Here is a 13,381-nt window from a genome sequence, read left to right on the forward strand (position 1 = left end):
TCGGCTGTCAGGGTCAAGATCTCTGGAGAGTGCAAACCCTGGGGCCCTCCCTGGGCCCTTCCTCAGATTCCCCCATCAAGCAGCCTCGAGCCTATCGGGGATCCTCTCTGCCACTCTGGAATCAAAATCCGTCAGATCTTCACCCCGCGGCCTTGACTTTAGCCAGAGGATTTTGGCAGAATTTATAGTATTCCAATTTATGGTCAATCAAATGATAATATTGTACATTTCAAGCGCTTAGTACAGTGCTCTGCACAAGGTAAGCGCTCAATAAATACTATTGAATGAATCTACTGAATGCCTGCTGTTTGCTGAGCTCTGTAGCTAGCTCATGGGAGAACTTGGATGATGATGATGATAGTTGTTAAGCGCTGACTATGTGTCAAGCACTGTTCTAACTGCTTAGGAACATAACAAGATAATCAGTTTGGATACAGTCTCTTTCCCATATGGGGCTCACAGTCTTAATCTCCGTTTTACAGATGAGGTAACTGAGGCCCAGAGAAGTTAAGTGACTTGCCCAAGGTAATACAGAGGAGAACTGGGATTAGAAACCAGGCCCTTCTGACTCTCAGACCTGTGCTCTATCCACTAGGCCATGCTGCTTCTCAAGTGTTTACTACAGTGCTGTGCACACAGCAAACACTCAATATATATGAGTCCTTGATTACGGAAGCCAAAGACGGTTTCCTTTTCAGGAAACTTACAATCTAGTAGGGAAGGTAGGCCAACACAAATTATTTACAAAGAGTGGGAGCGGATGGTGAGAATAGGATTGGAATTGGTAGCAGCGAGAGAAGGGAAAGATGAAATGGATGAAAAAATGAGGGAATCAAACAAGTTGTGTAGGCAGACAAATCCAGACACACAAGTACTGAAAACAGATGGATGTGCCTATGTGTTAAGGGTGACTGTTGGGTTGATGGGACTTGGGGTGGGGAACTCCGAAGGGGGAAGGCTTCCTGGGGGTGACGGGTTTTCAGGAAGATGGCAAGACAATCAAATCTGGCTCAGTCCTCGTCCCTCTTGCGGCTCACCATCTGAGTGGGCATCTGACCCCCATTTTACAGTGAGGAAACTAGGGCCCAGGGAGGTAGAGCGACTTGCCTGAGATCACCCAGCAAGCCAGAGCTGGGATCCTAGCCGCCTGACTCCCGGGCCCGTCCCCTTTCCATCAGGCAACCCTGCCTTTTGGAGCCACTTATAGTCTTGGGGTGGGGAGGCAGATTCCTCCCATGGGATCCGAAATTCTGAACTCTTCCAGGGTAAGCAGAGATATTCTCTTTGGAACTTCTCATATGTTCAATGGAATAATGCGATTGTCTCTGCGCCTCCCTCCCCTCCCTCACATCTGCTCTGCCTTCTATTTTACACTCCTCCAGGCCTACAACAACTTGATTCACACTTTCCTGGAACTTCGGAGCTTCAGAGAGAGAGAGATAATCAGCAGAGAGAGAGTCTGTGTTTGTGTGCACCCATGCACGCCCCTACAGTGCTGGATAAATTACATTACTCAGTTGCTTTTACATTTTGTGTCAAATATGTGAATCCGTCAGGCCGGTTGAGCTGAGTTGAGCAGAGGGCGGCGTCTGCACTGGCAAACTTTCCTGTTTCTAGTAGCAGTTCTCTGTTTGCACTTGCAAATATTCCTTTCCTAGAGGCACTCGTCTGTTTGCAAAGACCTCGAGCATGTTTGTCTCGCTGCCAAAGTATACGTTACCTCCCGTGTAGGGCTGCCAGTTATAATACTTTCCCCGGAAAGGCATATTGTCAAAGTCTGCACACTGCTTCTCTCGAAAATCCCGGGAGCCTGAAGGGCAGGGCTGCAAGGCAAACAGAGAGAAGAGAACGTGAATTCCGGGGGTGATCACATCGGGACCGCGGGGCGGCCGTGGGCTTCGGGCAAATCCCGGCCACTCCCGACACCCCGTGCCTCAACTCGGATTCTGACACTTGTCTGACACCTGTCTGACACCTGTCTTCTGGCCTGACAACTGGGATTCCGACCGCTTGGAAGTCTTGGGCCGGCTCGGCAACACGGAAGTCATCACACACAGCGGTACATTTCATGCATTTAACTCATTCGTTCAATCGTATCTATTGAGCGCTTATTTTGCACAGAACACTATACTAAACGCTCGGAGAGTACAAAGTAACAATAAGCAGACATTCCCTGCCACAACACATTTACAGACCCGATCCGTCCACGTCGTGGTCCGCGGGGCAACCAGCCCCCGGACGGCTCCTCATCAACGCCCAGAAAAACCGGGTGAGGGGACGCGAGCCTGGGGCCTTCTCGGCCAGGGGCGCAAGACCCCAGTTGTCCCCAGCTCTACCTTCTGTGGACCGAAGAGCGGAATAGCATCGTCACATTCGGCACCATTAATTGCAGCCTGGAGAATGAGTCTCAGAGGCGTGTCTGGGGGCTGAGGGAGGTGAGACGGAACTATCCCTTTGACCTCTAGTTTTGAGAAGCTTCCAATAGCCCAGGGGTGGGATTGCCATTTCACACGGTGGGGTCAAAATAGGACGGGCGGGGCTGGGGCCGGGGGGCGGGAAGTCGGGGGGTGAACTTTGAGATTCCTCCACCTGAAAGGCGCGGGAGAGAGGAATCTTTCCCACCTGGCTTTGATAAGCATCGCTTCGCCCCCGCCCCCCCACTACGAGGCCAGCTCCCAACTGACTGCAGCCTCCGCCAGGGACTCCAGGGGGAATGTCTTGCTGGCTTGTGCAACGTGACCTAATTTGACTTCTCCCTCTCGGCCTTGCAGCTGCAGCTTGAACAAACGAGACTTTCTCGCTCTGGAGACGCCGATTACCGAGGCCTGCCCTCTAAGCAAGACCAGAAGACGGCGGCGGACCTAGACCTCACTGGTGACTGCGCTGCCATATGCTGGCATTTTCTGGGCACTTCTCTTCCCTGCCCGTGATCCCCGTGGGTCAGGTGCCGCTCTCCGACATGGACTCAAGGAGCACAGTTCCGTGTCTATTCCAAAGACACAACTGGGTGCATTTTGCTTCAGGAGAGGAAGAGGGTTCAGTCACCGTGGCCGCTGTCTCGTGGCCACTGTCTCGTGGCGTTTGCCACGTTCTGGGTAGTTGCCTTGTGCAGCACGGTGAGCGGGGCAGGGAGTTTCAGAAAAGAGGCATGTTTTCAGCAAGGCAATTTGAGGCGGGTAGAGAGGAGGGAAGAAGGCATTTCTGTGCTCTACCTCACCGCCCGCCCCCTCACTTCTGTTGCCGCAACACAACAGCCAAAGCCCCATCCTCCTGAGCTCACGCTTCCTCGAAGAGCTGCCTGCCCAACTCTGGGGCCGCCTGCCCAGTCTCTGTGATGACAAAGAGGCTCAGTTGGGGTTGTGCGTGCCGATTCCAAAGAATGACAGTGGTCAGAGGATGGGGCCAGGGGATGAGCTCACCCCGTAAAGAGAAATAAAGCAAAAGACACTCTTCGTTCGGCCTTTGGAGAGCAGGGCCTCCAAAGAGTTGCTAAAGGCTGACCGGGCGCCGAGGCCCGAGCAGCCGAGAGTGGGCATGGGCGACGGGCCTTCCAAGTGAACCCTAGTGTCCATCGCCCTCCTCACCCGCTGGAAACGGGTCGGCAGGTTGGCGGCACTGACCCCGAGACCCAAGTTACTTAGCTCGGTACCTCCGGATCCCCACCACAATGGTTTCTCGAGTGCCAACCCGCGTCCAGACATTACAAAGTGACTGTACCCACCCCTGAGACCAGAAGGCATCCAGGGGCTCTTTGGGGTCACCCTCACAATAGCATCACGTCTTCCCAACGACAATCATTTTGGCACTTCTGCACCCCCTCCTGGGGCTCTTCTGCACATACTGACTTACTTATAGATCCTACTGCTTAACCCCCAACTAGATTGTTCCATCCTTCCCACTTTTTGGAGGGCAGGAATCAGATCTACTTACTCCGCTGTATACTCCCAAGCACTTAATTCAGTCGTCTGCACAAAGAAGCCCCCAATAAAATCCACGGATTGATTTTTACTTATTCATCTACATTATATATTCACTTCTTCTCTCTCTTAGCAGTATACTACTTCGGTGTCTGTCTCCTCCAATGCTCTGTAAGCTCCCTGAGGGCAGGGGCCGTGTCTTCCTACTTCTTCCCTTTGGCTTTGGGCTTTTCAACCGATAGATCTGGGGCAGTTATCGGGTCTTACTGTCTTTGCATTTGGATCAAAATCAGAGTTAGATAGCAATAACAGGTGGGTTTTTTTCACTCTTTAAAAAATGAATCCCTCGCCCAGGGCCCCCCAGAAAGGGAGCTTGGGAAAGTGCCTTACTCAAGGACAAGTGATGTGAATGGTGCCAGGATGGACGGGGCATTGATGGAGGGTCGTGGCAGGGAGCCACTGCGGCTGGGCCTTTTCCCGCCCTAAGAGTCTCAGGTGTGAGAGACTCCAAATTCCCCAACAATCCCAGAGTGACTTTCCCTCTCTTCCGTCTGCCTCCTTGAATTTCCTAATAGGTTAGTCCTATTGCCTCGATCTCAGGGAAGAAGGAGAGAGAGGATGGGGCGGTGAGGGTAGAGGGAGAAGCACTGGGGAGCAACAAGAGGCAGCAAGGCACTGGAGGGACTGAATTGGCGCAGAACTCCAAGGAGCTCAGGGACAGAAGGAGGATGAGCTTGGAATGCTTTGAGGTCCCACTCCGGATCTTTCAAAGATGACCTGGGGAAGAGTGGGCGTATCTAGAAATGGGGGCAGCACCCATCTCCACTTACAAGGTGGTAGCCAAAACAGCTATGATCTCTACTAGACTGTAAGCTTGTTGTGGGCAGGGAGCGTGTCTGTTTATTATTATACCGTACTCTTCCAAGCGCTTAGTAGAGTGGAAGTGCTCAATAAATGCGACTGAAGTGAATTGAATCTCTTCAGTCAGGAAGACGAGATGGTGTGGGCAAAGATGGTCGGTCAACGTCCCCCCCGCCGCCCTCTCGCCCGTGTTCCCCATTCCATGCGTCACCAAACAGTGAGGAACCTGGCTGGGGTAAACAGAGGGAGGTCCAGAGACCCTGCCGACGGCGGGACACGTGAGACCGAAGGATGAGCCTTTGCCTTTCTGGCTGCTTCTTCCTAGTTCTGATCAACCAGCTGGAAACTCCTCCAATGCCGTTTGAATTCACCCCTTGTATGATGAGCTGCTCTCGAAGGCTCAGGGAAGACTCTCAAGTCCCCAATGGTCAGGCCAAAAAATACTTAGTGGCCGGCCCTCTGGTTCTTGGCTGTCAACTTAATCGTGACTAATTTGAAAGATTCCTCTCAGGTCATGTTTACAAGGTTGTGAAAGATGATCTGGGGCCGCTTTCGAGCGTGTAGAACTTGCAGGGGGAAGGCAGATCGCTCCAGTTGGGGAAGAGGGAAATCCTCGATTCAACCTCATAAACCCCGGCAGATCCGGACCTAACACACTGAAGCCGGTGATACCGGTGTTTGGATGAATCCAAATGTTTAGATCAACCCCCGCGGGCAGATCGGCCCTCCGAGTATCTCTGGCCGGGGAGTCGTGGCGGCCCCTCCACAGTGAAATCGAGCGAAAACGCCATTTGTTCCTCCTTGCCTGGTGGGGACACGAGGCTCATTCTAAAGAGGCTTTAAACAGGCCTGCCTGATAACCATTTCCTTTCTCTGTCACCGTCCCCTCGGCTCGGAGAGATGGACAGATGGGAGACGGAGAGCTGTGTGGACATCTGTGGAGGGAACGTTTGGCCGAAAGGAGCCCCCGCGATTAGGTGCCACGTCTTGTGAGTTTCCAAAAACAGCAATTTCCCAGTCTGCGGGGCGGAAGAACCCCACTGGGAGCCAAGCTGGTGCCTGGGACCTTTTCTGTTCTTCCAACCACATGATGACTTCTGTCTCATTGGAACCCTATGTTAAAGAAACTCATCTCTCTGCCCCTCCAGAGTCCCCTATCCAGATATCCAGGCCTTTTCCAGGACATCTTTTCCAGGTCTGACGATCTATTTAGAAATTTCTGGACTGCTCCTTTCGCCGTCCCACTCTTGATTTCTTACTTATTTAGGTGCAACAATAAATCACATTGATATTAGTTCCAACCAATTTTTCAGGCTGACACCCCTCCTCCTAGTTCTGACCTCCGTGGAGAGGCAGGTAGCTGGCCACCTTCCCGGTTCCCCCTTCCTCCTCACCACAGTAACCCTCTAGGAGTGCGTGGGCGGTCAGCTCTTAGTTGCTCATCCATTTCTTCTCCCACCTCCTCTGTCCCGTGAGGCTGTTTTCCCTCAGGGTCTCAACAGGCCAAGCCTAACTTTTGCAAGAGGTCGCTCCCGACCCACGGCCACCTTCAAGCTCCCGGTCTTCCCCCTGCTGCATTTCGGTGTCTCAGAGCTATTTCCAGACTTCCTCTCTAGGCCGTCGTTGGCATCCACCCCCCTCCCAGCCCCCAGTTCAAGACACTGGAGTTGGATGGGGAAGGGGGGAGTCAGTAGTAACTCCAACCGGACACCCCCTTCCCTAGAAGAGTAGCTCTGTCTAACCTTTCCCCAGAGACACAAGCTGCCAAGATTGACATCATCTTGGGAGGAGGGGGAGGCTCCCCTCTCAACCTGCCCCAACTCCTCCTCCTCTCCACCTTAAATCACAGCACTCTGGGAAGGATCTATCCCTCGGGATAACAGAGTTTAAATACACAAGACAGAACCAGCTCAGACACTCCGACAGATAAGGAGAAGTCAAAGAGCTACGACAGAATACACAACGAACCCTTCTTAGAGAGAAAGTTCAGTTCTTATTTATTCGCCTCACATTCCTAGCGACGACGAGATTAAAATCACACTACCTCAGTCTGAGGAAATCCAATATGACTTGCCTGCTGTGTGACCTTCGGCAAGTCATTTCATTTCTCTGAGCCTCAGTTTCCCAATCTGTAAAAAGGGGATCCAATACCCATTTCTTCCTCCCCTCTAGACGTTGGGCCTCACTTAGGAAGGGTACTGGGTCCAACCTGATTTCCTTGGGTCCAGTGCTTAGTACAGTGCTTGGCACAAAGTAGGCACTTAACAAACACCACTATTTACTAACACTATTATTATTATCATTACTGTTATTTTTATGAAAAATAATGATTTGGCTAATTGATTTACAGATCATCATCTCTAAAATAAGATCCTACTCAACCAGAACTCCCTGCTTCCCATGAGAGGGGCCAGCTGCCGAGCCTATGTCAACCTCCTTCTCAGTGGATTCCACCATCCGGGACTGTTCCTTTGCAACAGAGCCTCTCTGCTGCTCCGGCTGCATTCTCCACCCACCGCCTGGAGGGCACTGGAACAGAGGCCAAGCGGCCTGGGCCTCGCCTTTAGAGGCTCCCATCCACCCCGATGGATGATGGGAGAGCCACTGGCCTGGGGCTCAAAGTGGCCCCAGAAGCAACGTCACTGGGGGCTTGGTTTAGGCGGGGAGCGGTTTAGAGGCTGAATTACTGGGCCGGTAAATACTTGCGCTCTTCTGAACCCCTCTTTCCCGCTTGGCCGACAGCTCCACGCTAGGTAATCTGCCCTGAGTTTTGCCCCCGCCCACTGCTCTGACCCTAACGCTCTCTGCCCTGCAGTCCGAACAACTGCTTTTGATAGGGCAAGGTGTCCCTGAAGCTCTCCCTGGGAAATCCAGCTGAGAAGGCGGGAGGAGAGGGTAGGCTGAGGGGCAGAAGCTCCTCGACTTGCCCTCGACAAAGCCGGGCACCTGCTCACTCAGTACTCGGAGCTGACAAGGAGCCACTCAAAGCTAGATGTGGTTGACCTGGTCAGCCCTGGCCAAAATGGACACCGGTCCAGCCGGATTTTCTCAGGAGCCCCAGGGGCCAGTCTAAGCCCCGCTCTCCGACCCCAACCAAGTCCAAACGTGGGCCTCTATCTGAAAGCTCCCTGCCAAGCTACCTCGGTGACCTCTCTTTCCTCAGCCATCCCTCCCACCCGATCACCTGCCCTACTCTTCTCTGGCACACTCATTCCCTGCCCAATGTGGGCTCAATTCCGGCACTGATCCTGAGGCAAGGCACATCCTCCTTCACGCCTCTCACCAACATCCCCTTCCCCTCCTCCAACCAAGGGCAAGACCGGCAAAGCCCAGCAGCCTGGCCAACCCAGGGCCCCACCCCGTCCACCCCTAACTCCTCGACCAACTCCCGTGGTTGTTCCGACCGTGCAAGCTCAAAGACTCTCCCCGGAGTTCAAGGCCGGGGTCTATCTGTCTGTCCCGTCGACTTGCTGTCTGTCCCTGTCCCCAACCCCGCTCCCATCGGCGGTCTTAGATAGAGAGCTTCTAGAGGGCAGGGACAACAACGGCTCAAATGGATAAGAATGGGCCCGGACCACTGCTACGCTCATGAGGGCTCCTGGGGAAAGCTTTAACATTTAGTAATGATGAAAAAGTTACGCTTTTTTAGAAAAAGGAAAGAGGCAAAAGGGAACTGTGGTCTCCTTTCCTACACTTCAATTCAGTAAAAATGAGCAGGCCACTAGGGACAGACGACATGGCAGCAGCAATCTCCCAGCAGACAGAAAAAACAGGCAACAATAAATCCACTCCCCCTTCCCTCTCCCCAAAAGATACCCTCTGCTTTAGGTATACCCCTCTACATACACCTCCTTTCCCTGCCTAAGTCATGCACACATGTGGACACGTGGATGGGTGATGAGCAGAGATTGCGACTTCTCCCATGCGCTCAGTACAGTGCTTTGCACATGGTGAGGGCACAATAAATACCGCTTGAGTCATCTCCAACTACGTTACGCACAACAGCCAATCCGCAGAGCTTAATCGCCTCTCTGGTCAACCCATTTTGGTCTACGACGCAAAGCGGACAGTCGGAGGAGCCCCAAATGACTCTCAGAGAGAAGCAGGCCCGGATGACTGATTATTCACAGTGGAGTTTAGCTCACTTACGTCTGTGTTACAGGAGCGATATCGTTTCCTCTCGCCAAGGCAATACTTTCCACCACCTGAAGGTCTGAAAAAATAATTTTTTTTCCATGTGAGTATGACAGGTATTTACCCGTGGGCACACATACCGAAATCGCTTGGATAGAAGCCTGTTCGAAAACAGGAGCGGGTTAGAGTTTACACGGAACGCTTTCGAACCATCCGGAACGGGCAGGGAGCGCTTGGGCCACACAAATAAGTCAGGAGGATCATTTAATGATCCCTGCCTCTACCTCCTCTTCATCCTCCTCCTCCTCTTAATTCCTTTGCCTGCCGTTTGCAAATGACTCTCCACGATAAGGGCCTGGGTGGTGAGTTTAGCTGATTGAGAGGAAATCCCAGATTTGAGAGTTCTTTCATGAGGCAAGGCCACCTGAGACTCACAAATCCAAGGCCCTTGATGTCGCTTAGAATGCATACGGGCAATTAGGAATGTTCTCAACCTAGAGGTACCCAATGCTATAAGTCGCAGTGAATCCATGGCTCAATTCTCCCTGCTTACGGCCAGAACTTGGCCTCAGCTGCTCCCGAAAGAGCGAGAGAAATGTTTTCATCCCATGCGAGTCTCTGGTTCTGGATCCATACATGACATTAACTGTGAGCTGAAGTAGGTTGCTGAGTTTGGTAATATAGAGGGTCAGACTGGTTCAGCATGGCAGCTTCCAACGACTGCCAGGATCAACCGCCGGGCCTCCCAGCGTACATTTGGGGGTCCCGTTCAGTGGCGGGTGCTCCGGGGCCTCCAAAATTCCCCCTGAACTGGAGCCTGGCCTCACATTCATTCATTCATTCATTCATTCATTCAATAGTATTTATTGAGCGCTTACTATGTGCAGAGCGCTTGGGATGAACAAGTCGGCAACAGATAGAGACAGTCCCTGCCGTTTGACGGGCTTACAGTCTAATCGGGGGAGATGGACAGACAAGAACAATGGCAATAAACAGAGTCGAGGGGAAGAACATCTCATAAAAACAATGGCAACTAAATAGAACATGCTGACGCCCCCGAGCCGGAGCCTGCCAAGGCTAGGGACAGAGGGGCTGCCCTGAGCCCTGAGGGGAGAGGTCAGTTCCGGTCATGGAGGAGGGAAGGTCATCCACCTATCTCTCACAATTTTGCCCCCAAGTCAACTCGAACAAGGGGCCACTCCCCGAATGTGTCCCTACACAAGTGCTCATTCTAAGAGCAGGCAATTCCACCTGTCTGGATGGAACACCATGGAACAAATGGAGCTGGAGAAGAGCCAGGAGCCTGGCTGTGGAGCGGTCAATCGGTGCAGTCTTCCAAGACGGCCACCGACAAGAGGGGTGCTAACAAATGCACCGGGCACAGAACGGGTTTTGTTTTGGTTTTCCAGCCAGATATTTCAGGGGGACCACCTGGCTTTCTTTCAAATGGTGGGAGACGCAGGGATGGGAAGGGTGGGGGGCCAGGTGGAAAGCAGGAGTGGGAAGAGGCTGGTGACGTGCTATGGTGGTGATTCCCACCCTCGAGAGCCCCCCCACACTCCCAAAGCTCGGGGGCCAAAGGGCAGGCCCGGTAAACCCTGGGCCATGGGGAGAGCTCGGGCATGCAAGGAGGTGCCGGCCCGTGACCGTGACTGGATGTGGGAGCACCACGAACCAGACGCTCAGGGGGATGGGGGGGAAGACTTGGACGACCCATCCAACCTTCGCTCCGCCCAACACAGGGGAGGAGAGACGGTGGGTGAGCCCAGCTCTCCGGCTCCCAACGTCCAGCCGGCAGGGTCCGGAGAGCCCCCGGGGAGTCACGGCGTGAGGGTCCCCCTCCCGCCGGGGTCCCGGAGCTGGCTTCGGCTTACTTGGGCTACTTACGCTGGGCTGTCACAGTGCCGCAGGGACGAGGAGACGCCACCGCCGCAGGTCCGGCTGCAGCCGCCCCACAGTGACCACGGGCCCCAGCCCCCGTCCAGGCTCTGCGGCCACGTCCCGAAGGGCACGCACTCGCCCTGGAAGCACCACTGGAAGAGAGCACAGACAGCGCACAGTTACCGATGGCTCGCAGGCTTTTGGGACAGGAAAGGGGTCAGTCGATCAACCAATCATATTTATTGAGCGCAGGGCAGGTAATGATTATAATAACAATTACGGCATGTGTTAAGCGCTTACCGTGCGTCAGACACTTTACTAAGCACTGGGGTGGATACGAACAAATCCTTTTGGACACAGTCCATGTCCCATATGGGGCTTGCGGTGTTAATCCCCATCTTTCAAACGAGGTAACTGAGGCAGAGGGAGGTTAAGTGACTTACCCAGGGCCACAAGGCAGACAAGTGGCAGAGCCGGGATTAGAACCCATGACCTTATGACTCCCAGACCCATGCTCTATCCACTACGCCATGCTGCGCTTGGGAGAGTACACTATAACAGATTTGGTATTAGAAGAGAGAACAGAGTCAAGGGTCGGGCGATGACCAGTTATAGGCATCCGCGCTCGCATACCAGACGACAGCCCTGTTCTTTTCTTTCTTTAGCTCGTGTTTGGACACGGGAGAACGCGCAGATCGGTTAATTCTCTTTCCTTAAGCTCTGATTTATAAATCCCTCCCCACCCCAGGAGTTCCAACCATTCAGAGTGGCTTCGGCGGCCTCCGTTCCTTTCCCTTCTTTTCCCTTCCTCCTCCTCGTCTCCCAGCGAACCCCACTGTTCTCCGGGTGGAGGGGCTGAAAACCTCAAAAGTCTTTTCTAGACATTTAGATTCATAGTAAAAAGTGCTTTTTTAAACCCACTATTATTAAACCCGTGGAATGATAGTGCAACATGGAAAGTTCCCTGCTAAGGAATTTTTATGATGGTAATTGCTTTTTCTTGAAAGAGAGAGAACGAGAGAGAGAAAGGGAGAGAGAGAGTGTGAGTCTGGTTTAGGCTACAATGGTAAAGGAATTTGTTGCGGTATTTCATCTACATGAAGACTGCAGACATAATAACGGCCATGCCAAGATCCAGGTCGGGTACAGAAAATCATTATATACACACAGTCCGGTCATGTGGACGGCCCCTGCCTGCACATGTGTCCTGGAATACTGAAAGGAAAACGTTCAGACTCCCCCTCCCGCCGCCCTCCCGCCGTATAATAAACCACACAAACTGCACATAAGCAGGAAGCCATGACACAGACATATTAGACTTAGCTCATAACTCCAGAATGATAAATCTTATTCGCAGCATATGGTCAACTGAAAGGCTGTCTTTCTCTGTTTTTTTTTTTTTAAATCCCGTAATTCTTTTTTTTTTTTTTTAACTCAGACAATCGCAGGCTGCCGCTGAGGGTCTGCTTGGGATGGCCAAGCAACGAGACGCCCAAGGAAACCGCCGACAGCCCTGCGGGCTTCGGCCGAGACGCACGCGTTCCCCTCCCCCACGCACCGTAACTCTGGGGGTCGCGGCCAAGAACGGAGGGCCGGCAGGACTCCCCGTTCCCCGCCAGCTCCCTGGCGATGGCGTCTCTCCGACAGTGTGGGTCTGGGGACCGGGGGAGCCCGGGGGCCTCTGTAACTGTGGCTCCTGCCTTCTTCCCCTCTAGACTATGAGCTCGTTGTGGGCAGGGAATGTGTCTGCCTATTGTTTACTGTATTCTCCCAAGCGTTGAATACAGTGCTCTGCACGCAGTAAGCGCTCAGTAAATACGACTGAACGAATGGAGCTGCTGACACCCACCTATTCAGAGGGGCAGCCGCAGAAGCGAAGAGCAACCCCAGTAGCCCGGCCCAAACGCCCAAGGTGCTCCCTGAGGCCTAGAGTATGGCGTCGTTTTAAAATGCCACTGTCCATCAACCTGAAAGAATTGGAATTTCAGTCCCAGCCCCGCCCACGACAACACTGCGGCGCAGGAGTTAGAGCACAAGGCTGAGTGTCATGACAACCAGGTTCAAGTCCCGGGGTGGCATCGCCACTGGCTGGCTGCGGGACCTTGGGCAACCTTGGGTCTCAGTTTCTCCATCTGTAAAATGGGGGTGAAGATCTCTTTCCACCCTTCCTTTTAGACTGTGAGCCCCGTGAGGGTCAAGGGCTGTTTCCGATCTGATTCTCAGCACAAGACTTGGCACCGAGTAAGTTCTAAATCAATTCCAGAACTATTATTGCACATAAAACCCAGGGTCTGAGGAGTTTTCCCCGGGAAGCGCTCCTCGCTTACTATCACGCCACGTGGCTCGTTTTTTGCTTCTTATCCCAGGGGTCCAAAAGAAAGCGCTGCAAACTCACAGAGACCGGCGAGCCGCTCTAGTGCTCCCGGCTTCATTATCGGGGTGGATTCTCCGAGGGGGACAACGGGAAGCCATTCCGTAAAATGAGCCTCCCCTTGGGGAAGATCTTGTTCCAGGGCCATTAGCCCTTCAACGGCAGTGGCTTGCTCGAGGGCCTGCGGTAGGGTCCCGAACGGCAGACGTTCCTGGAA

The 13,381-nt window shown here is 53.2% G+C and overlaps 1 protein-coding gene across 1 annotated transcript in view; it reads right to left on the reverse strand.

The window, feature by feature from the left end:
- ADAMTS6 (ADAM metallopeptidase with thrombospondin type 1 motif 6) overlaps positions 1-13,381 on the reverse strand; it is a 94,879-nt gene that overhangs the window by 32,614 nt on the left and 48,884 nt on the right. The window contains exons 6-8 of the mRNA XM_029075956.2: positions 10,800-10,945; positions 8,928-8,991; positions 1,721-1,823 (exon numbers count right to left, since the gene is read on the reverse strand). Of these exons, the coding sequence (XP_028931789.2) occupies positions 1,721-1,823; positions 8,928-8,991; positions 10,800-10,945 (313 nt within the window). The remainder of the gene's footprint in view (positions 1-1,720; positions 1,824-8,927; positions 8,992-10,799; positions 10,946-13,381) is intronic.

Source organism: Ornithorhynchus anatinus, chromosome 1 (assembly GCF_004115215.2).
Source record: "Ornithorhynchus anatinus isolate Pmale09 chromosome 1, mOrnAna1.pri.v4, whole genome shotgun sequence".
NCBI classification, from domain to species: Eukaryota; Metazoa; Chordata; class Mammalia; order Monotremata; family Ornithorhynchidae; genus Ornithorhynchus; species Ornithorhynchus anatinus.